Source organism: Calonectris borealis, chromosome 17, assembly GCF_964195595.1.
Source record: "Calonectris borealis chromosome 17, bCalBor7.hap1.2, whole genome shotgun sequence".
NCBI lineage: Eukaryota > Metazoa > Chordata > Aves > Procellariiformes > Procellariidae > Calonectris > Calonectris borealis.
Genome location: NC_134328.1, coordinates 15420798 through 15448047, shown reverse-complemented (window position 1 = coordinate 15448047; position 27250 = coordinate 15420798). Strand labels below are relative to the sequence as shown.

Here is a 27250-nt window from a genome sequence, read left to right as displayed (position 1 = left end):
AAGCTGCCATCAGTCAGACGACTGGCAGCGGGTTTTACTTCTAATTTGTGATAGAGAAATATGATGTGACATGCCACCTTGGGAATGCTCTCTGCCCTGAAGGAGGGGAGCGGGCCGGCTCATTAGCTCGTAAGGCCATAAACACTGGGACAGGCACGTTTTGCCTTTTGGATGTGGCATTGAGAAGGTTGGAGTACTCTGACACCGCTGCGTTTGATCAGACATCTGTAAAGGCACCGTGACCCAGATGAGGTGATTAAAATGGAGAGGAGGTGAATGTAAATGAACTGAGCGGAATAATGCACCCCACGTGTATCGTGGGCTGTAAGACCATCTATAGCTTTCAGCAGCTGTGACAATTACAGGGTTTGGGCTGTGAAGAGACGTGTCCCCAGCTAATACTTTCAGCCTCTATTGCTCATCTTGATCTGTCAGAGCGAGGAGGCTGCAGATAGGAGAGATAACAAGCTGTGGTAAGATACTGCTGCTTTGTTTCAAGCTTGCTAACTCTGCTTCTTGAGTTCTTCTGAAGCAAACTGTGAATTCTCGAAGTAATTTGGATGTAATCAGCCAGGAACAAGGGATAACAACCATTGTTGCAGGTCAATCTCCCCTAGCAGTGCAGTTAGATCCATGCAACCCCCTTAGCACAACAAATTTGGATGGGAAGAGGTTCCTGATTCAAGCACTGGCTGAGAACAGAGACATTCGGTCTCTGGAGCATCATTTGAACCTGAGGATGATTCCCAACTGGATTTCATTCCTTCCATGAGGTCAGGATCTTAAAGTGAAGGGGCATCCTCAGGAATTAAAGGAAGAAAAAAGAAACTACTGGGATCTCGTAAACATACCTGTGGCACAGCATTTGGAGAGGACTGCAGTAATGACTGCTTGACCAATTCTTGGTCTTCCTGACCTTTTCTTGATCTTCTCCTGACGGCTGTCTGATGGAGAGGGATGGAGCTGCCTGCCATTGCCTTGCTCTGTGTACACACATCAGAGATCAATATCGCTGCTGAGAATCCCTCAGACCCCATCCAAACCCCCTTAATCAGGAGAAATCCTTCTTGACATCCAGACTGGACTCTTGAAGCAACATTTTGCCCATCAAAAGCTGAGGACGAGGTATACTCCAGGAAGCAAAAAATTCAGGATACTGAGCAATTTTGGTTTTCTTTCTTTTTTGCTGATTTAAAGTTGTAGTTGGTTTTATGAGTTAAACTCTCAGGATAGCTGTGTGGCCCTGCAGCACTCATGCAGGAATTCAGATGGTCAGGACTTCGCACAACTTTTAGGAGATGCTGGCGGCTGCTGTGACCATGCCAAGTGCCACCATATAGTGGCACATGGGGGATCACTGGTGGTAGACTGCACATCAGTGATGGCACTGTCTGCGCTGCCTCATCTAATGGTGCCTTGTTAATCCACCTGCTAATTGAATAAACCTGATTAGTGTTTTATTCACTTAGGTCCAAATTCAGCTAAGTTAATATTTCATCTCACGGAAATAAAGGATTTTCTGGAGGTCTGCAGGAGAGTTTTTAATTGGCCTGCAAAGAGTAACCAAAAAACCAAACTTGGTGTCGGGAGATCCAAATTCAATGCACCTGCACTGGTGTCCATAATCAAAAGAGGTTGGAGACCACAGTACTGAAGCAAGTGTCCAACTTTCAACATGTGTGTAGCCCCACTAAAACCAGTGAGGCTACTTGGACACTTAAAGGCAGATCCCCTCTGTGTCCAGGCCTCCTGCTATACCAAGGCAGATAAGAAATCATACAAATGAAGATTACAAGATCAGGCTCTGGGAGTTTTAAGTCTCTGCCTTTGAAATACAGGTTACATTATCCCTGTGGTTTCACCCTCCTTAATAAGCCAAGGAGAGTCAGTGTGTTTTCTTTCAGATGAATGTGGAGTCCCAGCCAACACATGGTTGCCTTTTACCTAGCTTATCAAGATAAAAATGCAGGCGGAAAAAATCCTGTTGATGTCAAACTTAGTATTTCAGCAGCAATACCTTTTGCCGTTCCACACGATGTCTCCTTTGTAGTACAACTGAGTTGGAAAATAGCTATGCTTACGGGAGGTTTTTAGAAGCAGGAGGCAGTACAAGAGATGCAGGAAACCTTAAGAAATGGCACAAAGGCCAAGTACAAACCTGCACGGCTGCAACCAGCCTTTCCCATGCTGTTCCCAGCAGTTTCCAGAGCACATAACACAAACCAGCCTAAGCCCAGCCTGCTCTCGGCAGTCTTGAGCTCGTGTTTTAATTCTGATGTCAGGTTGCCTGACCCTACAGTGCAGAGTGAGACTTCCCTATGCAGTTTGTAAGGAATGTTTCATCTGCATTCATTAAAAAATAAACTGGCCTTTGTTCCTGTTGCCTCCGCCATCCAAAAACCATCTTCTTGCGAATACAAACTGCCAAAGTTTCTGCAGTCCACAGCTTTCTGGGTGAAGTAAATTGGTTTCTTCTCTGGGTGTATTCCTTTCACCTATAATAAAATGTGTTTTATTGTATCTGACTGCATTAATTGATGCCCTGGTTATGTGCAGTGCATAGGTCAGATAATCAATACACTTTACCGTTTAAAACCAGTAGGATTTGTAATCAATTCAGAGTCTGTCTCCTAATCTTAGGTGGTCAGAATTTGCTTGTTTGTTTGTTCTATTTCTCCCTGTGGCTGATTTGAATAACAATAATGTTGTTAGTATAAGGTTTTAACATTCATAGCACTTTAGGACTAATCCTGCTTCCTTGGGGTATAGTCAGGCAATGCTTTCCTCCAGTGAAATGATAGAATCTCTATCATTTCAGCTACCATTTCCTTCTCACACCACTGTCATAAGCAGTGTGGCATGCTTATTTAAAAGGAAAGCAGGGCTGGTCACTCACGGTACAAAGTCACACCCTGCTTTGGAGACAGAAGCAAAACCCTGACGTGCTTCAGAGGAAAAAGGAACAGCCTGAGAATAACCGAGCAAACTGTCATGCAGCCATTGGAGTCACTGGAGATTGCAAAGAGACGACATCGTCATCAGATGAGTCTCTCCCAAAGCTTCTTACCCTGTTGTGTTGAGCTTAGCAACAACTCTGTCCCAATCACGGCGCGTGGTGTGTGACCCGCTCCTCGGGCTGACCAGAAACGTGGACAGCAGGGAGGGCTGACGTGATCCCGTGTCTTCTGGACCCCGCTCCTCCTTCTGGAGTGGAGGCAACGTGAAGGACTCGGGCATGTAAAGGAGGTGGTTGTGTGCTCCTGGATTTGCTCTACTATTTGCAATTGAAGTAGACTGACTTGGCTTTCTACCAGTGCAGGGTATGGTGAACGGTTCCTAGATGGTGCTCAGGTAGAAGCTCTTCCTGGAAGAAGAGGGACGCTCCCCTGCATCCCTCTGCTACTAGTCAGCTGTGATTCATACACAAGCCTGGGTATATACTTTAGAATACCCACAAACGCGCATTTTAAATAATTCCTTGTCTTATCCCCCTTTCTGTCTTCTATGTGCACTGTTGCTGACAAATTTTATGGGAAGAACCTTTGTATTTTAGTTTAATTCTGGGTTTCATGATTTTTAGGGTGAGCATGCCAGCACCTGCACAGCGAGGAAGGTGATAGGCATATGTGGAAGGGGGAGAGGAGCTCCTGATTCCCGTCGCCTAGGATGCCCTATAGGCTCTGCATCCCATATACACAGCTTGCCTGTCCAGCGCACCCCCGGCCGGCGGCAGAGCCAGCACCCCCTGGGGAAAAACGTCCCACCAAGGCAAAAAAAAATCAGGGGCTGCCGCACCAGCCCTCGCCGGGGGAGCAGGAGCTGCCCCCGGCTGCGCTGCCCTGCCTGGATCGGCCTCCCGGGGCCGGGCTCTGCCGGGGGCCGGCAGCATCCCACCAGGGCTGCGGGCGGGGGGCGCATCCCGGCGGCGGCAGCGAGCCCCCGCCCCGCCAGCCCTGCCCGCCTTTGGGACGGCAGCCGCCGGCAGGGCATTGCCCTTTTAAGCTGTGGCCCCACTGCCTCCTCCCCGGCTCCCGGAGGGGCTCCGGCAGCCGCCGCCACCTCCCTCCCTCCCTCCCGCCCTCCCTCCCGCTCCCGGCGGCGGCGGCGGCGGCGGGCGGCAGCTGCGGGCCGGGGCGCGGAGAGCCCCAGGGCGGCGGCGGGGCTGCCCCTGCGGCCGCTGCTCGGGGACCATGGGATGCTGCACCGGGCGCTGCACCCTCATCTTCCTCTGCACTTTGCAGCTGGTGAGTTGGGGCGCTCCGGGGAGGAGAGGGGGGTCACGGCGGAGAAGGGGGGTTCGGCTCCCCGGGACGGGGACGGGAACAAAAGCCCCCCCCGCAGCGCCTCGGTGCCCGCTGCCCCGGGGCCGCTAAAGGCTCCGGTCCCTCCTCAACTTCGTGTCGGAGGGGGGAGGTGGAGGGATGTCAGGCAGCGCTCCGGGGACGCTTTGCTGCGCGGGGGAATTTACTGATGCCTAAAACTCGGAGAAACGTTTAAAAAAAAAAAAAAGTTCGTAATGCATAAGTTTGCGCTTATAAAATACAACTAAAAAAAATCACTCCGTCAAAGGAGTCCCGGCGGGCTTGGTGGCGATGTTGCAAACCAAACCAAACCAAACCAAACCAAAAACTTCATCCGTGCCGAAACCCACCGGTACCCTCAGCCTCTCGTACATCCAGCGGCAAGAACGGGCTCGCCTGTATCCCACCCTGCTCGCCTGCACGGGAGAGGTTTGTGCTGGCTTGGAAGGAATTATTTCAAACCTCCTCGGGATGAAGTGCTTAGATAGAATGTGCTTATAAATATACATGTATTTATTTAGGAATAAACTTCCCGGTGTGCGGAAAGCGTGGTCCCTGGTGGGTGCGGGTGCCTCGTCCCCATGACATCTGCGTACATGTTAGTGCGAGCAGTGATGAACAAAGGTCTGGTTGTTCCCCGAGTGTCTGTGCATCCAGCCGGGATCTGGAGGGTCCCCTTCTTGTCAATAGCTAATGGGCTCCAGGGCTCCTCGAGCCTTAAAAAGGAAATGACAGCATCTGTGTATTTAATTTCATTTACTTCTTCCCCATTTGCTTTATTTTGGAGCGTTAGCAGCCTGCAGGAAAGGGCAGGCTTCCTGCTAAGTTCTGTTGAATAGTAAGCTAGTGCCAAGGGACGAGTCCAGTTAAAACTCTTTGTTTTGGAGTTGCTTACTGGGACAGCAGCGTGTTTTCTGCAAAGGGACAGTGAGCGGGCACTTTCCTGAAGGTGGGAGAGAACCTTTCATTAGAAGAAACCTGCTAGTTTTTAAATGTAAACCATCAGCCTAAAATTGCAGGGGAAGAAGGTGAGAATGCAACCCTGTGAACTCTGACTAGCACGATCGGAGATGTGGATGGAAGATTTGACTCGTAGTTAAAACAAAATACAGAACAGAAGTGGTGGGGTTTTCCTGCACAAAGCGTCTCACTAGGCATATTTATGAGCAAGTTGAATGGCTGGGGAGTGTATTTAGTCTCCTAGATTATTTCTTTGGATTTTTCACCCGTGATCACAGAAGAAAGAAGCTTTACCCTATATTACATTAGAAATTGGCACCTCAACACTCACTGTCTCTTAAACCCATCACTATGTCATCCTGCTTTAAAGCACACACTCACACACACTGGAGAAAAGAAAAAATAAAAGAAAATAAAAGAAAGAGAAAAAGCCATGAGCTGCTGGTGCTGTTCTTATTTCTGACAAGCGTGGGAGTTTTCTCGTATCCAAGATACAGGGACAAAGAACCCCCAGCATTTTATTTTCCTTAAGACCCTCCTCCTTGAAGAAAAGAATCAGTTTGGCTCATTCTTAAGCAAGTTTGGATGCCTTGGCCGTAGCGATTTCCCATGGCACTCGCTGGGTGAATTGGTAGAGCTGGAAAAATGTGAACTATGGTGAGGGAATTCCTGGAGCCGCGCTCCGATGGGGGTGAGGTCGGGAGACCCTGGCCGGTTCCCAGCCAGTGCTTGGGTGAGGGTGAGATCCAGCCTGCTGCTTTTTTATTATTTTTTTTAAGAAAACTTTGTAAATTGTCACATCACTTCCACATCAGTACAGCCGAGTGACCTGCAGGACTCGCTGCTGCTCAGGGTGGGTTCTGCTAAGACAAAACACTGAAGCGATCAGGCCAAGATCATCAATAAATTATAATGACGTGAACTTCCTTTGTTCCTCTCATGTCTCTGCTCGGCTTCATTTGATACTTTGAACCCTTCACAGTCTTCCCTGTATGTTGCCAAGCGCCGTGTCCCCCACTACCAAAGTCCCAGGAGTGAAATCCTGGCTCCTCTACGGTCAGTGGCTGCTTTGCCTCTGACTTAGACGGGGAGAGGATTTCAGCGCTGGGATTTCCCACTTCAGTTTTGCAGCACACCCCTGTGTTTCTTTACATGTTCTCATGTCTTTTCCTCAAGGCTTCACTGGGGCTTTTTATAAACGATGAATGGAAACATGACACAAGCCCCCCCGCCAAAAAAAATCAAATTAGGAATTTGAGTTGCAATGCTTCATAGAGATTGTTTTATTATTAGGTGCAAGTAGTTGAGTGAGCGTGTGGGGAAGCGTTTGCACGCTGCAGCCTAAATGTTTCCCTGGGAAAAAAAGCCAGAAAACAAACATATTCATCATTGCAGTGTATGCTCCCAAAGAAAAAGTTTGTGATCCAGTCGGAGAGCAGAACAACGTGTGAATTCAGGGAGCTGCTACACAATGCGAATACCAACGAGATCTTCAGCCCCCCACGGGCTGAGCGCTCGTGGCGCAGATAGAGGAGAGCCGAATGCGTCTGTCTGAGGAAAATCAGGGCTGACTCCCCAGCGGTTTGCTAATCAAGGGGGGAGGGAAGGCTGTAGTTTGAATAAATAATTTGCCATGTTCCAATTTTAGGTTATTGTTTCCTTGAAACATCCACGTTAGGCTCTTGCTTTGCCGATCGGTGCTGCAGGGAGGCTGCAAGAAGGTTCTGGCTCTCCCTCCCCTTGCTCCCGGTGTGTGTCGCTGTCCCTAATCCTCCCCTTCTCCCCAGCGCACCCCTGTCCTCAGCAGAAGTTTGGGTGAACGTTGGCCCAGGTCACGGCCACCCTGCAGATGAGCTTATCCTCAGCCATGGCACAGAGCAGGACCATCGGCAAGGTGATGGGGTGTTCGTAGCCCAGAGTTTGTGCACCCCGAGGGTGTTGTCACCTCCCTGTTCTCGCTTTGCCCGAACACCTCTGCCATTCAGGTGCTGATGTTACCTACTTGCCAGCCCTTGCTCGTCCCTCCCAGCCTTTGGGCAGCTGCATATTAAGAAACACGAGCAAAACTTAAATGAGGCATGGGCCTCCCCAGGAAAAAATCAGGACTCTGTAAGAGAGCCTCTGCAGAGGGTTAAGAAATGTCCCTTGTAGAAATTAGGGTTGAAAAAGGCTTGTCAAGGGCAGGATTTCTGAACCCGAGTGGTATGACAGACTGTCGCACCCAGCGGGACGGTGGACTGGGTGGGTCGTGGTGAGAAGCCACAACCGAGGGCTGGGTCTCAGGCAGAGAGATATTAAAAAAATCATTGATTTGCTTCTTTCCTCTCTGCCAGCGTGAGATTGCACCCAAACGGTGTGTTTTCTGGAGCACAAAGTGATTGTGCACTGAAAGCACTATGTGAATTTATTTCCACCGAGCATGGAAAAATTCCCTCCCTCCCGGTGCCCTGTCCCAATAAATCAAACAACTGTAGTTTCTTTACATTCTGTCTGTGGATTGAGAGCTCAGATGCCAAGCAAAGCCTGGAGACAATTTTACAGATACATTATAAATCCCCCTAGAATAAGAGCTTCTAATGGAAAAAGTGACTAATACTTCAAATGAGCACAGAACAAGGCACCCTGGGACGGGACTGCATATTGAGACTAACCAAAAGTAACTATATACCTTTATTTATTTATTTTCTCGTGCTCTCTTTCTCCCTCACTCCCTTCTCAGCGATGCCATTTTAATCTCTTACAGAAGGGGGTGACCAGTTCTGGAAACTATTTGAAACCAGCACAGATCCTTCTCTAACGACTCTCTCGTAACTAAAGCGGTCGTGTCAGTTTGATCGAGGCATAAAGCGATGAAGAGCACGCGGGGGGTGAGGGCAGAAGGGGAGTGTGGCAGACAGGCAGGTGGGATTGCACCGCAAAGCAGGCAAGGAGGACCTGGGCAAAAAAAAAAAGCATGAGCTAAAATAGGTGGGCTCGATCGGATCGTCACACGTGGGCTGCAAGAGGGAGGGCGGTAGGGCATCTTCCTACCCAAGGTAAGGAGCAAGCAGGATTGCAGCATCTGCACTGCGGGGGTTGTGGAGATGCCTTTCTTGGCTTTCTCCTCTCCATCCCAGGGACATTTTGAACTGGAGGCAGGGTGGGGAGAGCAGGACCCGTCTCTCCCCTCCTCCGCAGCTGCCTCCGGAGCTGGGGCAGTTCGCTGCATCTCCTGAGGGAGGGCTGAGCTCACGCAGCCCAGCACAAAGCATTCGAGGCAGGAGCGGGTGCGAGGGGAAGCGCCGTGGCCCTTCGCTCGTCGCGCTGCTCGTTTGGATGGACCAAATGGATGGCCCAATTTTTGGACCACTCCAAAATTACCTTGTGCTCTCCCCAGCTGTTTATCTCCTCCATGTTTTGTGCTTAGATTATAATCCCTCTAGGGCAGGGGCTATCTGTCGCGCATATGCACAGCACCCAGCACCGTGATGGCTTGAACCTTCCTGAAGTTCTTGAACAATGCTCCAGGCTAAATAATAACGTAAGTCTAAAGACTACCTTTGACAGATGCTGTCTTCTCCGTGTCTGTTCCAGACAAAGGAAAATTAAAGCTGTGCCAATAATAGAGCTCGTCAGCATTTTCCACTGAAGCTGACTTTCAGTAGAAACCTGGGGATTTGACTAAATGAATATTTTCATGAGAAGTATCTGCTTTCCATAGACAATTCTGAGTTTTTCTCCCAAGTTTTGGCCAGAATATTTTGGCGAAAAATCAAAAATGTGCTGGCAAATGTTTGCTGTGCTGGCAAACATTTTTAATTTTGGAGTTATGGAGCTTTTCTTACAAAAAGTTGAATTTTTGCATGAGGAGATTTTTCTTTTTTTTTTTTTCTTTTTCCTGAGCAGCTGGAGTCAGGACCGCTGTAGCACAGTGGTCTAAGCCCAAAAGCTTCTGAGCAGCACGAGGGAAGAGGGGCTTGGGGTATGTGTTTGAGAGGTGCCCCACTGCAGATTGCACCTTGCCCAGCAGCCCACATCCCCGTTTCCCATAGCGGTGGCGGAGATTGCAAATGACTCACAGGAACCACGTTTCTTTGTGTCCCCTAACCAAACCCATCTAGCACGTTCAGACCAGGAATGAAATTTGGCAAAGGCCAAGCCAAAAAGCAGCTGAGGGCAGGGTGGTATTGAAGTTAACTCTTCTTGGAGAACCAGGGCTTTATTTCGGCTGACGCAGTGTGTTTGCCTGACGGCTCTCCGATTTCTGCCGGCCACTCTCTGCTCCTTTGCCTTCCCCTTTTTCCTCTCTCCGAGCACCAGGGCCATGCGAGAAGAGGAGGAGACAGTTTTCCCCCGACGGGGAACCTCTCCCCCTGGCCGGTGTGGGGTTAAGGGAGCGCTGCTCCTGCCAACCCCGAGCTGACGTTGCTCCATTGTGTGCTAATAATATACGGAAACTCGGATCATTTTGGCTGGGGTGCAAAATGGAGCTCTTCCAAGAATCTGCTCCAGGGCCCCGCAAGTAGGAACTCTTGGAGCATAAACTGGGTAACAAAGGCCAGATTGTGATCGCTTTTCCTCCAGGAAAACCCTGGAATAGCCCATAGCTTTTCAAGCACTTACGAAAATGCATATGATCTAGCGAGCAGTAAGTGCCCCAGCTGTAGCATTCCCTTTTCCCATTAACAAAACATTGGGTTTGAGGTCAGTAGAACTAAACCTTTCTTATTAAAAAAACCCAACAGAGATAATTTGTGACTTGATGTCCTTATGCTTGTGGGTTTCCCTTTGTCCCCTCTCCTCCTGGGCTGCAGGAGGTGAGAGGAGCACCGCTAACTGCACAGGTTGTGTCTCTGTGTTTAAGTTTGGTAGAAAGAGAGTTTTCAACAAAGTGGAAACTTTTGTCTCAAAAGTAATGCATTCTTCTCCCATTCGCCGTCTCCAGAACGTGAGGAGGGAAAAAAGGACATTTCTGGGCAAAAAAATGAAAATACTCTGGCATTTAGCGATGTCTGCTGAAAATGATGGTGAGGGTTTATTTTGCCAAACCCCAAATATTTTGAACTTTTCAGAAGTGTTTTCAAGCTTCTGTAAAAAAGTTGAAAAGTCTCACTAAAAAAAAGTTGGTTTGGTGTCGGTTTTTTCGTTCTTTGGAGTTGTGCACTCTGGAAGTTTTCATCTTCCAAATATTTCTGATGTCATTGTGTCTCCCCCAACTTGTGTTGGGGTTTAAGGGGAGAAGCCCTCAAAGAGAAAGCACAGGCTTGGGCGTTCCTGCAGGGTAGTGGCTGGCTGAGTTGACTCGTTATCTACTCATAGGCTAATGGTTTTTTGGTATTTTTGCTGTAGAAGGAAACTCAACGAATAGACGCTCTGCAGAACTGCCAATCTGAGATACTTCATGATTCCAGAATCACAATATTACATTAAAGTTTACAGGATTTCAGAATAAGAATAAATGACTTCTGCTTCACTTGTTTATTGAGCTCTGATAAGGGTTAAAATCTTATTTCATCTTCTTATTGCCAGGGATAATAGTAGGGATTATAAAAGTGAGGATTAATAGTAGTAAATGTAGGAAATCAGTAGTAAAGTAGTAATAGGAAAGTAAGTATTAATAGTAGGGATGAGAAGAACTGAAATGATTGAAATACCTGGCAGAAATCTTTGCGATGGGTTTTCGACAGAGGTGGTGCTTCCCACCAGCGTATCGGATTTGTGTTTCCTGGTGAACTCAGAGAAGTCAACGGTGATGTTGCTCTGGCTTCCCCCTGGGTTAGCTGAGCCCTGGGCCCACAGCTGAAAGTCCTTGTGAAGCGAAGAACAGAAGTTTTATTTTGCTTTGTGTTCCGAGGTTTCACAGACTAGAGAGGAGCGAGCAGCAGTTCTCTGCTGGGGCAAGATCCTTGGGTCCTCCCTTGACTTCGCTGTAGCTCATTAACATCAACTGTCTTTTCCAAGGGATGCGTTTTGGTCTCATTTCCACAAGGACTTAATTGCCATTTTCCTGGTGTCTGTGGCTTGTTCTCAGCACAGCTGCTTCTGTGTCAGGACGTTAGACACAAATATGTTGTTTATCAGGGAAGCTCACGTCCCAGATTTTCTCACAAAGGTGAGGATTCATGGAAATTAGGAGAGCAGCTTTTCCAATCCCCCTTCCCCCTTCAGCCTGGATGTTTGGGTGAATCTAGGTTTAGTAATTGAGGTGTCAGATTCCCTGACACCTTTCGGCTGAAAGGATGATGGTGTGGAAGCGGTGACCTCCGCTGCCATCTGCCACGGCTTAATGAAAATATACTGTGGGAATCGAGGCAACAGCTTGTCTTCATCACCTGCTTGGAGAAGGCAGACGTCAGGAGTCGCTGTGCCAGCTTCCTTTGCCACCTTTCAGCCCCGGCCAGCCCTGCAGGCAACTTCCCACCTGCTCTCCAGGCTCTCTCAGGCCAGCAAAATATCTGTTTTCTTCCCTTTTTTTTTTTCCTCCAGTTTTTTCATCCAATGCTCAAAATTCTAGAAAACCAGGACCATCATCATATTTTTTCTGCACCAACGGAGCAAGCACACGTTGTCCGCCCAGGTCCTGGTTTTCAGAAGCACACGTTGCCACCCCGTTACGGCAGCAGGCAGTCCCGAGGGCTGAGTGTGGGATCCAGCCTTCACGCCCTTTCTGCCCTTCGGGGCAGCCCCTCCGCACGCAGACTTGCTCCCCATTGCGCTGCCCTCAGAGGAGACAAGAAAGCAGCTGAGGATCTCCCTGATGAGATCCTTGGAGATGGGATGCCTGGAGAGGGATGGGCCAGGCTCCTCATCCCGGCTCGCTCCATCCCACACCCCGCAGAGCTGCCCATGAGCTCGGTCTCCCAGGGCATTGCTCTGCCACGGGATCTCTTTTCTCAGCACGGTTCTCCAAGTCTCTTTCCCTGTCATTGGGCCACCCCTGAGTGACCTGGGACATCACTGACCTGAGGGAGGTAGGTCCGCATGATGCAGGACTTCATTACTGAGCAGTTGGGCAACCAGTCACCTGGTCAAAGATATGAAAGAACAAGAATTGAATATTACTGAGAATAGTTGGGTTACACTTCTCAAGAGCTAAGTACACTTAATAAAAAATGAATCCTGGTGCTCAGATGAGCACACAGTTACAGCAAATATACAAAGCCTGGGAAGAAGACTCCTGTGACCCTTCTCTGGGGAACAGGGACCTGTCCTGTGTCTGTGGTGACTCTGGGACCCATTAAAGCGTCTGGTGCTGAATTATATTTCCCAAGTGCTGTTCTCTGGAGATAGTTCATCTGTAAGCACCGCTTCATCTGAACAGGGAAGGTGAGATAGAGGACGCTAAAGAAGGGGATGGAGCATTTTATTACCCACACAGAACTTTAAAAATATTGAGTGTAACCTTGCATGGAGTGCTCTGTATGGTGTCTTCATCCATCACAGATAAACAGCCTCACCACAATTAACAGTTTGTCACTGTCTATCTTCAGCTCCACCTGAAAATTACCTCTGTAGTAACCAGAGCTCAATCTCAGTACCAGCACTGAGGACTCAGTACCTGGAGATCAGGAGGAATCTAAATCCTGGCCTTACTTGGATTTGTTCATATTTAGGAGGTCTGGACATTATTTCTACAGTACTACAACAAAAGCATTGCCCTGCACGATAGAAATGGCTTCTTTGTGTTGGGAGTATATTGGGTTGTACTCTAAAGTCTACAAGCAAACTTTTCCCCTATGTGAAGCTCAGCAGATAGATGGTCTTTTTGTGGAGGGTATATGGCAGGGTCTTTCCTTAATATTACTGCTATGGTCCAGATACTCAGGAGTGCCTGACTCCATGCTGTGGGGCTTGGGAGCATCCTTTCCTCCTCTCAGAGATGCTGGACCCTTGATACTCTACTAAGAGGAGAAAAGTTCCGCTTTGGTGGAAGCACCGTGTCCTAATGCTCCAAGAACCAGGATGTAGTAATCATGGGCACTTAAAAAAGCTTTTCTGCGTCCCTGAGAAGGAATTATTGAGTGAAGCTGACTGGAGAAAAACTCCTCCTAAACCAAAGACCCTCCCTCAGCACGACAAGACAGAGCTGGCCTGGCCTGACTGGCTTTGACCTTCATTTAGAGGCCTTGAAAGCAGCAGAGACCACATGTGTGTGTTTACCAGCTAACAGGTCCACAGAGACAAGGTCTAGGTCCATAGGCTGATTAACCTTGTGGAAGATGACCAAGACCTGAGTCCTCAGACTTGGGTGGACTCCTGCACTTCCTCAGAACCCAAAACACCTTTGAGGTTCTGGGCCAAACATCTCCTCTTCAGCTGCAGTGCAGAAGAGCTTCTGCAGCTCTTCCCTGGAGGACGATGAAGAGAACATCCAAATCTCTGGCCAGATTTGAAGGCTGTGTATTTAGATAGCTTGCATGAATATCTGAGCTGCTGGCTACTTAGCCAAATCAAACCCAGTTCCTAATTTCCCATGGCTACTGGTAATCCGTTAGCAGCAGATTTCCACGTGTGAGATGAGAATGGGCTCTGACAGGCGGCTGGCATCCCTGGCTCCGGCAGACAACGCACTGTGATATCATTGTGGGAAAGGCAATACACCTGCTTATATTGTATATGTACAGAATTAGGGGAGAAATCTGATTATCCTAATTACTCAGAAATGCTAAATATGTGCAGAATACAGTTTGGCTAATTAGCCTGGGAGATGGCTGGCTGTTCGGCAGGGAGGAGAGCGGGTGTTGGGAGAAGTGTAACGGGAGTTCACAGCCTGTTGTGTGCCCTTTGCTTTCGGAGCATGTGGAGAAGAGTGAGCATGGGGGTTTGGAGATGTGATTGCCAGCCTTAAAACAAATTACAAAGCTGGGAAAGGGCAATTCTTTTTCAAATGTCTGCCACTTTTTTGGATTCTGGGTCTTCAAGTTTCCCATCTCGTTATTCTGAGAGGAGACATTCAAGGGAAGGATGGGTCTGCCTCGCTGCGCAAACAGCTGGCGAGAGCCCCGGCACGACACCTTCTCAGAGGTATCTTTCTGCGTGCTCTTTATCCTGCCTTTGTGCTGACACAGGCAGATTCTCAAATGCTCTCAGAAGCCTGAGGAGACCGCGATGGCAGTTGGTTCTGTGAGTGGTGCTGCTTCGTTTGCATTTAATGGGCTCATTTGCATCACAGAAGTGCATGTTAGAAGAGGTCTTCTGGCCCAAAATCTGACCTGCTTTTCCCAGAGACGCAGAGGAAGTCAGGCAGATGCTCGGCAGGGTGGAGGCGGTTCATGCTGAGTACGTCTCAGGGTACCAATCCCCAGGTGTCTGGATCCAGAGAACCAGGCTGTTCCCCCAGCTCCAAGCTGGACATACACCCACCGAGCAAACCACGACACCGTACGGGAGGGCTGCAGGATCCACACCAGTGTGAGGTCGGGAGAGCTGGCACGCACACCTCCGCGTGTTCTTGGGTCCTACAGTCTACACAAAGCTCTGCCACCATTCCAGAGTCCTGGACATAACCAGTGTCAAAATGCACATTCATCCATTGTTCCTTGTAGCACGCTTCCTCGTGTCTTTAAATAGCCCTGCGTGGCTTTTATTCCTGACCTAGCCAGAGACTAACGCCAAGCCTTTCTGAAGAGGTTGACTTTCCTGCTCTTAAGTCACTGGCCCAGGATCAGTCCTGCTGTCCGTTTAAACCAACATTAGCTATGAGAAGCTACAGAAGCGTTCAGGCTTCCAAGGCTGCCACTGAAACAGCTTAAAACTGAGTTGTGTGACAGCCTAGAAGAATAGATAGGGTGATATAAAAACTCTGCCATGGCTTCAGACAATAAAGACTGTGTCTCCCTTCTGATGAATAATGGCTCTTTGTTTTATTCCTTAGATGACAGGGCTGTTACAACTGCTGAGAACTATTCCAGTGCTAAATATATGGCTGTGTAATAAAGGCTCTGCGATCTATGAACTGGGACTGAATGGAAACTTGAGTGAATCATTTAAAGTACGATGAATTTCTGAAGCAGCTCATAGTGACAGGAGGTGGAGGGGCAGTAAACTCCTTTGCAGATCGCTTAGCCAAAGGATGCTTTCCTTGCGTGAGACGTAACCCAGGTTTCACGGCTGCCAAGTCTTTCCCTCGTGGTGGCTCTCATGGCCATGTAAAGTTCCTCACTCCCAATTTTGGACACTAACCTGCAAACAAAGGGCATTTCAGATGGAGCTCCAGTGTTTGGTGGTGTACAGATTTTCTAGCAGAAATCCTGGAAATCCAGTCCTGGCAGACTCAATGGGAATGCAGCAGTAAACCCCTTGTTCAGCTGTAACCCAGGGCTGGGCACTCAATGGGATTTTGCTAGACCCCATCAGAAATAGTGACAGTCTGCAGCCTGCTGTGATAAGGAAGACAATGCTGCTTCTTACTGCTGCAGTGTTGTCATGCTAGCAGAAGAGGCGATGCACGGATATTGTTATCACTCTTCTGGAGTTCACCTCAGGGTCCTGCCAGATTAAACTTCCTTGAAATTACTTAATGTAACAGCAAGGATTTGAATTTCCATAATGTGGGTTAGCACTTTTCTATTTTAGCCAATCCTTGCAGACAGACCTGCAAGCAAGAAGATCAAGACTTGAAAAAACTGGTCGTAAAGTTTGGAGTAGGGACAAGCCAAAGATGCCATCATTCCAAGGATGAGGAATCATCTCGCACCTCCAAGGGGAGCGATAACAGCAGCAGGGAGGCAGGGCCATGTGCGGATGCAGCTTTGGTAACACATGCTAATGGAGGACAAGTCTTTGTCCCCTTTCCTGGCTGGAGAAGACACAAGAGTTCATGAGCGCCCCACGTCTGAGCTGCCCCGCGATTCAGGGTTCCATCCCTGCAGGGTCACCAAACTCTTGCACTGCAGAGACACGACTGCTAAAGATTTGCTGCAAATGAACTTTGTTCTCCAGAGCTGCCAAAGTGGCATCTATTGACCAGCCTCTATTTTAAAAGGGGGGGAAGGGGAAAAAGAGAAGGAAAAGAGAAATTCAGCTTTGCTGTTGAATAAACCATGAGCCATTGAGGAGCTGCGAGTCAGCAGGGGAGGGGCAGGGGCAGCGCAGAAATGAAGGGGACGCAAACGTCATGCGAAAAATGAAGCGCAGGAGGGGCCTGGCCATTGTGCGACACTCTTGGAAACTTAATTGGAGAGTCGGTTGGTGGGAGGCCAAGAGATGTATACAATAAAAGAGAGACACTCGACTGGACTGAAAATGCAAACAAATTGGGTAGCACAACAGAAGAGATAAATTATGCTCATAAAATAAACAATGGCTGAGTGACACTGGATAAACAGTTACATATAATAACGCCACTGTTTGTCTCAGCCATCCTAATTGGGAGGCTGGGCAGCATCCGATGAAAACTCTGCGTTGCACATTTTCCCTTTATAATGAGGAAGATTTTCCCTCCACCCTGAAAGCCTCCCCCCAGTCCCATTTAGCAGCAAACTGAAAGGCCTGGTTTCATTCCACTTTCCCACAGCAAACTCATCCTGGCAGGAACTGCATTAAGGAGGACAAGTAGAAAATGATAATAAATTGAGGACTTGCTCTTATTTCACCTTGTGACAAATCTATCCAGTGGGTGACTCAGGGAGGGTGATAAGAGCACGGACTGGGCTGCCGCTTTCCTTTTGACGCTTGGTCATGTGGAAAATAACCCCATTCTAGCCCTCCCTCAAAAGGGCTTTCCTTTAAAAATAATGCTTTTTAAAAGGCACTGAATCCTTATTTACACTGTTGGAAAGCCAGCAGCTCGCCTCCTTCAAAGTGAACGTCTCGGGTCTCATTTCATCATCTACTTGGACTGAAGAGCAAAAACAAAGGGGATGCCGCACAAAAAGTAATGCGGTCAATGCCATTAATACAAGTGGGAGAACTTGTCAAACCTTAGCTTTTTTTTTTAGCATGATACTGTATTGCTAATAAATCCCTGATGAGAATCTTTTGTTTCATTGAACTCCGTTCAAGTATAGCAGGAAAACGCAGCAGTGCAGGGGACGGCGAGCATGAGAAAAACGCGGGCTTAGTGACTTCCACCGTGGCTCACGCTTTGAAGATGAGACTCTCTGCCCCACAGCACTTACTTCCAGCACTCAATCTAGTTTGCAGCAGAGATGCGCTCTTACCCTTTAATGACTACCAGAGCAGATTGCGCTTCCCAAGCTGCTTCATCAACCCGTGAAAGAGAGAGGCTGAACTTCAGCCTCAAATGTGTGTCTAAACTTTTCGCCATCTCCATCCTTAGTTATTTACTTTTTTAATCTGTTTGAGCAGTTCACGTCTCTTGTTTTCTTGCTTTTATTGACCTAAGAAAAAGAGAGCTGGATCTCTGCTTCCCAGCCTGTGATGCTCATGGGGAGGTTACAGCCAAGGAAGGAACCCAAGAAGTGGTCAGCCTCCCCGTCCTCCCGGGACCGCCCTGCTGGGGCCCTGCCCAGGGTACCGGCGACTCCCGAGACGTGGGTGGCAGCTCAGAAGTCATCTTGGGTCGCACAAAATTGGCTTTGCCTCCTAAAGTGGCTGGAAAACTGAAATATCCCTAGTTTATATGTCTTGAAGGAGGCAAGGGAAGCTAGATTTGTTACCTATAATTACTAAGGTAATTAATCAATTATTTAAGTACGACTGATTTTCTTCCAGTGAAGCAATCAGAAGATGAAAGTCAATAGTGATCGATTAGTTTTCTAGCCACTTTGTAGAAGGGAAGTTGTTTGTGGGGATTGTGGTTATTGGAAAATTCCTGCAATACCCCGAAAGCCTCTGAGAGTCCCTATTTGTAACAAAATAGTCGTTTTCCTGTTTGTTCCAATTTAAAACCCTTCCTGTCAAAAGCATTTTACTGGAACCAGAAGCCGGACCGTTAAATGTTTTTCATGTCCAAAATACTCTTTTCTTCCCAGTTCTTTTTCATTTCATGCTTTGATGACTAGCCTGGAAGTTTGCTAGTACATTCATTAGGGGAGAGTTGGTCAGTATTTCTTCACTGATATTTATTTTTCAGCTGAAAAAGTGGCTACATGTTTTTTCAACTATAGTTTTTCGAGGGAAATTTTTCTTTTGTCCTTTTTTTAACTGAAATAAGCACATTTTTATGTTAGGTTGGTCTTTTGGCAAAGTACAAACAACAGAGTGTTACTAGTGATTAAAACTCAGCTGTCGCAGTATGGGTCATTTTATACTGACGATAGCGTGCATGAAATGCAAACAAATCACTCGGCTCATTTGCAGCCAAACTCCTAAAATACCTCCAGCTTCTGCAAACTTTCTGCATGTTTCCATGACATGCAGAGGGGAAAGTCTCCTGGGTCGGTTTTGATAGATAAACCCAATCACTTCTGCAGTGTTTGCTCATCTGCTCTGTCCTGACTTCCCAGCTGTTTATGAGACTGAAGTCACGTCCTCTGGCCGCGGAGCGCGAGGTAAGATTAATGAGATGAGCAGCAGCGGGGGTCTGGCGGGTGGACTGACTCCGCATCCTTTGCTGGGCATTGCTGGATTTGGTTGGAGCATCAACAGGGCTGAATTTGGGGGGTGCAGGCACGGGAGCGGGGTGAGTTTACCTCTCTGTTTTGAGAAGGTGACAGTGATGGGAAAGGTGAGGGGGCTGGTGCTGTGATCGTCACGGGGAGGTCCCCAACCTAAAATGCCACCTCTTTTTACGGGCAGGCGGGCATCCGATAAAAACACCATTGCAATGATGATGCGTTTTCTGATGCAGGATGATTAGTATGAAATATTAAAGAAGCTTTTTACAACCCAAGCCTCCAGCTATCCTCTGTGTAAAATGAGGGTGTTACTTCTAATTCCACTGTATAGATGGGAAAACAGACAGTTAACAACTGTGCGGGAGGCTTTGGTGGAAGCAGCAGGAGCAGAATCAAACCCAGGAGACCGATCTGTGTTTGGGGCAACGCCGGGCTGTGCTGCCCTGCGCGGGGCCGGGCTGGGTGTCAGTGCATCGATGCCCAGATCCCTCCGTGTTGTTCCCATGGAATCTTCTTTCCTGCTCCGTCAGGCCCAGATTTTAGAGCCCTTCCACGCACGACTGCAGCTGGACGAAGGCTGTGCCTCAAGTCAGCAGATGCTCCAGCGCTTCACTGAATGAGGGCTTCTGTCTTCCTCAAGGAGCTGCTGCTCGTGGCATTACAGGGGGGCAAAAAGCATCGTATGTAGCTGCTGGCAGGCGGAAAGGGAAAGCTGTAAAATCACGGGAAATGCATCCCTTCGGCTTCACAGGTTGTCTCTCCCTGAGCCCCCCAACTTCACAGCTAGGTGTTAGGAAGCAGAAGTGCTAAGAGGGGGGGAGATAAAGTCTTGCTCTATGAAAAAGGGTCCGTTCATACAGTAATTACCAGTGGAAGTTTCTGGGTGGCTGTGCTCTCCCCTCCTGCTGCAGGATGATTACAAACGGGCTTTCCTTCTAGGAGCAAAGTTGCAGCAAGACCATGGCAGATCCCAATTTCCTAGATTATTAATAATAACAATATCATTTTCTTCCTCCCCTATTTCTCACCCACCCTGCGCTTCCCTTTTAATGAATTCTCTTCTCTTGCTGTAGACTCCGCAGTGATACCAGCCTGATTTGTAATGTAAATAGGCAGCCCAGTGTAAAGGCGACCTGCAAGAGCACCGCAGGGCTCTAATTATAATTTTCATTAAACTCCTTCTGTTTACGAATATCCAAGCAATCTGGCATTGCAGCAGGAGCAAGAGGAAATTAAAGCAACACTACTGCTCAGCTACAGCGTCAGGGAGCGGGGACCCAGCTGTTGAGCAAAAACTGAAACATGGACAAAGTTTTGAAGAGTTATTTCAGCTTTGGCATCCTTCCCCTCTCGAGCTTTTACCCCGGTTGCAGAGCTTGCATGTTTTTCTTTCAGAGGATCTGGCTGGTGCAAGTGTTTTACGCGTGATCTATTCGTGACCTAATTAAGGGGATCAGCTGCTGGAGCTCCCAGTGCAATGTGCAGCAAGGAGCTGGGGGGGAGAGCGGCCGCTGAGCCGGCCGGAGCAGGACGGGGCGGGTGGAAGGTGCAGAGCAGAGGGAGAGGGACCGTCAAGCAAAGGGGAGAGAGGGGAGCTTTATCTAGCAAGGCGCTGGGGGTTTCCACAAAAGATCAGTGACGCGGAGACCATTTGTCCACGCGTGCTGGGGAGCATCCTGCTGAGCTCAGGACACGCAGAGCTATGCAGAAAGTGGGGCTTTGCTGGCCATGCTACACGGACACCAAGAAACTCTCATCCTCATATTCCCCTGGTCAAGAAAAACAGCTTCAGGTGGCTTTCTGCAGGTGTTTTGCCTTCAGAGAGGCATTTTTGTAACTTAGGCTACAGCTGACCCTTCGTGAGGAGAAGGTGCTGCGGGTGCCAACCATGAATTAGAATTGCAGGGGACACTTTTGTTCATAAAGCTAAAGGCAGGGGATGTTCTCAGTTCTCGGACACAGCGAGTCTTTCTCGGGCTGTGTGTGGACAGGGCAGAGGAAAAACTGAGCTTGGCTTTTCGAGCCTGAAGCAGGAGTTTCTTCCTCCTTTGGGAAACTGCCAGTAGTATATTTAAGGTCATAATTCAACTTTGGGGTAACCAGAGGCAAAATAAAATTGCAGTTTGCAATAAGTGCCTATAAAATAGCAAAGATAGCCATAAATTTGTCTAAACTGGGTGAGTCCAGCTGGTGTTTCATTGACTACATACACCCTGTGGTCCAACCTCTGAATGATTGCGCACTTGAGAGCTCATGGGGGTCTCCGAGCTGTTCCCAAACCGCTGCTCCCACATCCAGGAGACTCCAGAGAGCTGCATCATTCGAAGACAGGCTGGGCAGTCCTGGCCCAAACGGTGCTTCGGTACAGCCTTGTACCTTCTGAGCAAGTCCTGTCGATGTGTTTGCTCTCTCCCTCCAGCAGCGGAGCTGGCTCTTTTAGCTAGGCAGGCAATGCTTAAGATAGCAGGTCCAGAGGGTATAGGGCAAATCCTCTATACCAAACAACTCCTTGGCTAATTTTTAAGTATTTTCACTTTTTCCCTGCATCCCTGTCATGTGAATGAGCCCAAACTTCGGATAGCCTTCCTGGCTGAGCAGAGGAAGGGATCACAGAATATAATGCCCTGTTAGTAGGAAATAAATCTCTCTATTAGAAAATTAAATTCCTGATGATCTCCAACACTGCTCTGCCTCACAGCCTTTATAGTGTTTAGATGGCTTCGTAAATGGTAGCAGGTCTCCTGAGGGAAATGGCTGGTGAGTTAATGGCACATCTTTAATATACTTCACTCAACAGGGAAATTTGTTCTAGTGGTGGGAGAAAGTGTCCCCCCCAGTGCTAAAGCTGTCTGCCATGCCAGGCTGCTGTTTGTGGGGAGCAGCAAGGATGTTTGCCCAGGTGAGCTAAGATAGACTGCAAGTCCTGCAAGGGGGAAGGGAAAGCCAGGACTGCCACAAGTGTGGAGCCTGAGCCTGGGATAAGGTCGTGCCTTTCGGAGCACCTGGCTGACAAAAATGTCAGGCACTTGTTGAAGAAACTCATTATTTTTCTACATCTGTTGCAAATACAGTCACGTCCCCTTCGTTCCAGTGCCCCCCCTCTCTGCTGCAAAGCTGGAGAGCCAAAGCTGAGCTACGAAACTGAGGGAGGAGAAAAAGCTGGGAGGGGAGCATTGTGGGCACAACAGATTAATTTAATTATGTTTGGGAAACTTAGGTTTGAGTGTTGACGTAGGTTACAAATAAAACAAGTTTGTCATTCTTGTCACAGTGCTTTTTTGCCTGGATCACAAAGGCACCTGCTTATTAATTTAGCCTGATTGCTAATCTCGGCAATCAGCAATCACAGCAGCATGCAGTACTTAGATGCTATCAGGAGACGCAAGCAGGAGCGAAGGGAACAGAGCAGCTCGGGTATCTGATGCTGCTGCACAGACACCTCTGCATCCCTGAGGTCTGAGCCCCGAGGCGAGATGTGACCCAGGAAAACCAAAGGGGCTAGAGGCTGTGGGGTGGACAGAGCACAAGCCTCACCAGGCACATAACTGTCCCCGATTTGGGAGAAGTTTAGGCAATACAGGGCAATAATTTTACTGAAACCTTCCTCCGAGGAAGCAGTCTCTTTCCTGGGAGCTGTATTCTGAGCACCATGCAGAAAGTCAGTGCTAGGCAACCTCTTCTTTCCTCTGCAACGTTATGTGCAAGAGCCAGCTAATTAACTGTACTGCTGATCACCCCGTTTAGAGGGTTGTGGAGCAGGGGAGGGGCTGCCACGCTTGTGCTGCACCTGGGGATGTGCCATTTGGTAGGGACCATGGACTGCAGGGTCTTGCTAGAAAAAGTACTGCCAGCTACCACCTTACACCCCGGCACCTTCTCTCTCCCTTCACGTATCCCCGCTGTTTTGCCCACTACATGGCCCAACCCAACACTTGGAGAAAAAAGGTTTAAGAGGTTTGTGTGCATGAATGCTTGTGCATAGCCCGTGTCAGCTGAGCAAGGCTGGTGGCTATACGTGATGTACGAGGAAATCCCCGTCCTTCTGAAGCCAGAGCCTCGACTCCAGAGATAAAGAAGCAGGCTTCTGCACCGCTTCAGTGCCAGTCTCATCCCTTATGTTTAGCAAGGATTGTGCCTTTCCTGGAATGCTAAACAGCATTTGGGTATGTGGGACTGAATAATGACTTATCTTTGCTGCTAGGATATTTCTGAAAGGCATCGGCAGCAGAAAGCATAGGGATCAAGGTCAAAGCAGCGGCACTCCTGCGAGCATCGTTGCCAACACACAAAATGACACCGGGAGGGGAGAATCCAGAGCACAAAGGTGCCAGGCCAGGGGGAAGGAGAGATGAGGACTCAGCGCCGGGCTGTTTAACATCAGGATGCTCCGGGCTTCAGCAGGGAAGTTGTGGGGAACCACCCGAGGAGTTCATTCTGCCCAGGCTCTGTGTAGGATGGTGCTGGGGTGGGAGAAGTCCTGATCCTCAGCGATGGCATGGTGCAGTCTGAAAGCTGTGTTTGCTGGAGCATAACGCCCCGGGAGCAGCCAGCCCTTGCTGCAGGGCAGTGACCTGGCGTGGGGCTCGCCGCCAGCAATGGGGACTTCTCCAGCTGCCGGCAGGGACCTTTGGCAGGCATTGGTCTTCCAGGCCATCGCAGCGACCAGCGTTTGCTTCTGAAACATAAATGATTTAAAGATATAAGGTCTGCCGCTGGAGGCCTCTATAACGTCTGTGTGAATAGAAGGGGGTTACGCAGCTCCTGGGGAGGAAAGGGAGAGCAGAGAATGGGGCTTATTGTATCCCTTGGCCAGAGTGACCAAAGATGTCTGAGAGCCAGTGACAAACAGAGACCTCCTGTGCAATTAGTCTCTTGACCTCTGTGGTTCAGCGAGGGATGCTGGCAAAGGAGCTGTGGATCACAAGGCCCTGAGGAAGGTTTCCTTGACAACAGTTACTGAAGAAAAATGAGATTTCATGAATGCAGTGGGTATTAGCACGTGAGATGCTGACTTTAGAAGAGACAAGGACGCGGCACCTAGCAGAACGAGCCCCTCGGTTAGGGGCATGTGAAGGAGTGGCTCACTGAACTGCTTTTTGAGATAAACTTAATTAAACAGCTATTACGACCATTAATATTTATTTAGAAAAGCAGTCACTGGGGTAAAAACAGACTTATTGTTTAATAATTTTTCTGCCGGCAAAATCTCCACCTTGAATAAGCACTGGCACAGAAGGGAATTTTCTGCTCACCACTGATAGTTTCATCACACTGCAGCTTGGGTTTAGGATTCTTTAGATCTAGCAGTGTTTCACCATTTACTAATGCAAAGCAATTGCATAGAAAGACTATGTATAATAATATATCGTAATAATACTAATCATACAAATAATACCAATACCAATAATAATAAGCAGAGCAGACAGGTGTTTAGTATTGCCAAACTTAAACTGTTTGAAAGAACCAAAAATAAAGATATTTGTGTTCAAAACCTAAATAGATATATTTTTAAATTATACATTTGAGACTTTTTAATTTCTTCCTGCTTTTTCAGCTAGCTGGACTCTAATTTTCATCCTTATATGATGTCTCATAGGGATAGCAGTACTGTGACTTTGTCTGGAACTCACCCCATCAACCATTGCATGGCCAAAATACCTCAGGAAATCAATGCAAGTTCTTCCTCAAGAAAAGACCCATGACCTTTTTCAGTGAAAGTTTTGGCCGCTCCGATGGTGTTTGCACAGTAGACAAACAAAGAGCATCTTCTTAAAAAGCAAAGCCAGTTGGCAGGAAACCAAACGCTGAATCAACGCGTCGGGAATCAGGCAGGCAGCCCTGAACATCGCAGGAGCGCGGTGGTGACCGGGGGCTGCAGCTGGGGCTCCTTCTCAGTTCAGGCTAGAGAGAAAGTAAGTATAGGGGTTTAAGTTGCAAATGTTGTCTGTGTTGAAGCTGTAGATACGCACGCAGGGGTCCGAGGTGGCTGTCTACACCACTGAACAAGGGCAGCGCAGGGGTTGAGCAGTCTGTGAGGCTGTGTGTCCTTATAGGGGTGAAAGACAAGGAGTAGCAAAAGAGTTTTCAAGTTGTTTTTTTGTAGGCCAAGTGGAAAATTGTCTAGGTTTCCGGGTAAAACATTTTTTCTTCTTTTTTGCAGGAATATCTCCCTTAAGTCCTGGCTGGCCCATAGCAGTAGGATCAGCCTTTCCCATTTGCTCCATTTATTGCATGCTTGTAAATTGATTTCTAACATTTAATTTTAAAAAGAAATCTCATATAAAAGCTGAACTTGGAAAGTGTAAAAGCAGGTTTGCTTGCAGCAACAGATACATACGGACATGTATGTGTGTGTAGGCAGGACATCCTCTTTGCGTATCTGTACCTGTCATTGGGCTTTCTCAGCATCTTTCCTGCATCTGTACGAGTCACGTCAACATCTTGAAAGTGGTATTTGTTATTTTGTGTCCCAATTGATTTCAGAAATGCTATGAAAGACACAGATCCAAACCAAATAAGATTAAAGGCTTTAAAAGCTTATTTAACTCAGAAGAGCAAATCTAGCTGACAACATGGCCTTGATAGTAGGCTATGAAGGAGAGGGAGTTAAAGAATTGCAGGTAACTGACTTGTTCATCAGCATCCCTTCTTCCTTAGCAGTACGGAGGCACGAGGGGAACAGGTAGAACTCTCCAGCTTATCAGCAACAGAAAACAAAGATGAGGGGATAGAAAAGATTTGAGGGACCAGAATTTAAACAAGCACCCCCACCCCCAGAAAAGATTTGAGGGACCAGAATTTAAACAAGCACCCCCAGCCCAGGACACCCCAGCTCGGAGTGTCCTGCTGGCATCAACATCTGCCAGTGGCACTGTCCTGCCAGAGTCATCAGAAATGCAACTGGAATGGTTTGAAGCCCCCAACAAGAAACTGTTCCACATTTTGAGATGTTTTCTGAGACCATTTTCCTATTCTGCAGTGAGCTCCATCAGGCAGTGCTCCCCACCAGCGCCGGTACATCTTCCCTCTCTGGTGAAGTTTTAATGGTGTAAAGACCTTGAGCATGTCCTGTCGTGCTGGCTCACAAAGCCTGGCTTTGCTCACTGTGTGTGAGCATTGTGATAGGACTCTCTGTAAACTGCAGAACATCTTCTCTGCCTTTCTTATCTTTTATCGTATAAATGAACGATAGCCCAACAGACAGCTTTGGCTTGTTTTGTTTGCCTGGCTAACAGTTGCTTCACATGGTTATTTGCTATTCCAGTTTCACTCAGATTAGCAGAAATGTGGTTTATTTCAGGAGAGAAAAGTCTGCCACAACCATTCTGGTTTTAGTACTGCAACAAATCATTTAATTTAAAGAATGAAAGGCAAAAATGTTCTATAGGCTAGAGAAGCAAAAGGAGCAGAAGGAAATCTATTTTTAATAAGAATAGTCATAAAGAAGAAAAATTTATCCTCCCTGATGGAAAGGTCCTGTCAGCTTTGAATGGGTTGAAACCTGTGCCACAATCTGTGAAATTTTTCTTTACAACCAATATCTCTAGAATATAATAGGCTTTCTCAATAGAACAGTGTGAATCATCGTAAAGAACGCTACAGCAAGGATATTACTCTGCAGAAACTTGGCAGCAGCAGAGAAAGATGGCATTTCTCCTGCTCAACCAGCGGGATCCAAGAGAGGTTCAGGACGAGGGTGCAGATATATCGGTACCCGTAGGCAGGGGCAAACGCTGACCCTGCCATTTCTGAGCCAGACTGAAGGAACCAGGACTGAAGGGTACCACGACTCTTTACGTCCCAACCCCACATTAAGGCCAGCTTAGCACAAACATCAGCCCTGTTTACCTGCAAATCTCAGCAGCATTTAATGGGTAAGCTTTGCACACAGACCTATAGTGTAATGAGTGAAATGGCTGGTTATCTATTTGGTTTTAGCAAATATTTTCTTAATTATGCTAGGTTCCTGGGGGAACAAGAACAAGTCCAGGGCAACTTCAGGCTGCACTTCTGACGGCTAGATTGCAGCACAGAGTCACTACCTGCATGTCAGTAATACAGTGTTTGAGTTTCATTAGTAGCATTTGCGCTTGTCATCAACACACATCTTACAGAAAATTGCTTTTATTTTTATAAATGAGGAAACAACTTGCCTGAGCTCGCACATCACACAGAAGTGTACCAACCCGGCTCCCGCTCCCCTTAGCTGAATCAGCAGGCAGGCACAGACCATGTCTGCACCAGCTGAGTCACACCTGCAGCTCCCAGGGACACAAAAACATAAAAAAATCAGGGAAAGTGGCAAAGGAACGTAAATCAGGACAGAAACAACCTGGGGACAAGGGCAATCATGGTAAGTATGACATGAAGTTAACTCACGGGGAAAAATCCAGAGTGGGCAGGGACCAGAGACCTCTCTAGGAGCTGTGCCCCAGTCTGAAGTCAGTGTAGATTGGCAGGTCCGTCTCCAGGACGGTTGGGTACCTCTCA

The 27250-nt window shown here is 48.0% G+C and overlaps 1 protein-coding gene across 4 annotated transcripts in view; it reads left to right on the top strand.

Annotated features, from left to right (window-relative positions):
• Nucleotides 1–4084: 4084 nt before the first annotated feature.
• NKAIN4 (sodium/potassium transporting ATPase interacting 4) overlaps nucleotides 4085–27250 on the top strand; it is a 53216-nt gene continuing 30050 nt past the window's right edge. For all 4 annotated transcript variants that reach the window (XR_012676302.1, XR_012676303.1, XM_075166713.1 and 1 more), the window contains exon 1: nucleotides 4085–4244. Coding sequence is in view for 2 of the 4 variants with exons in the window: in XM_075166713.1 (XP_075022814.1) it covers nucleotides 4191–4244 (54 nt within the window). In the remaining 2 variants the exon portion in view is untranslated. The remainder of the gene's footprint in view (nucleotides 4245–27250) is intronic.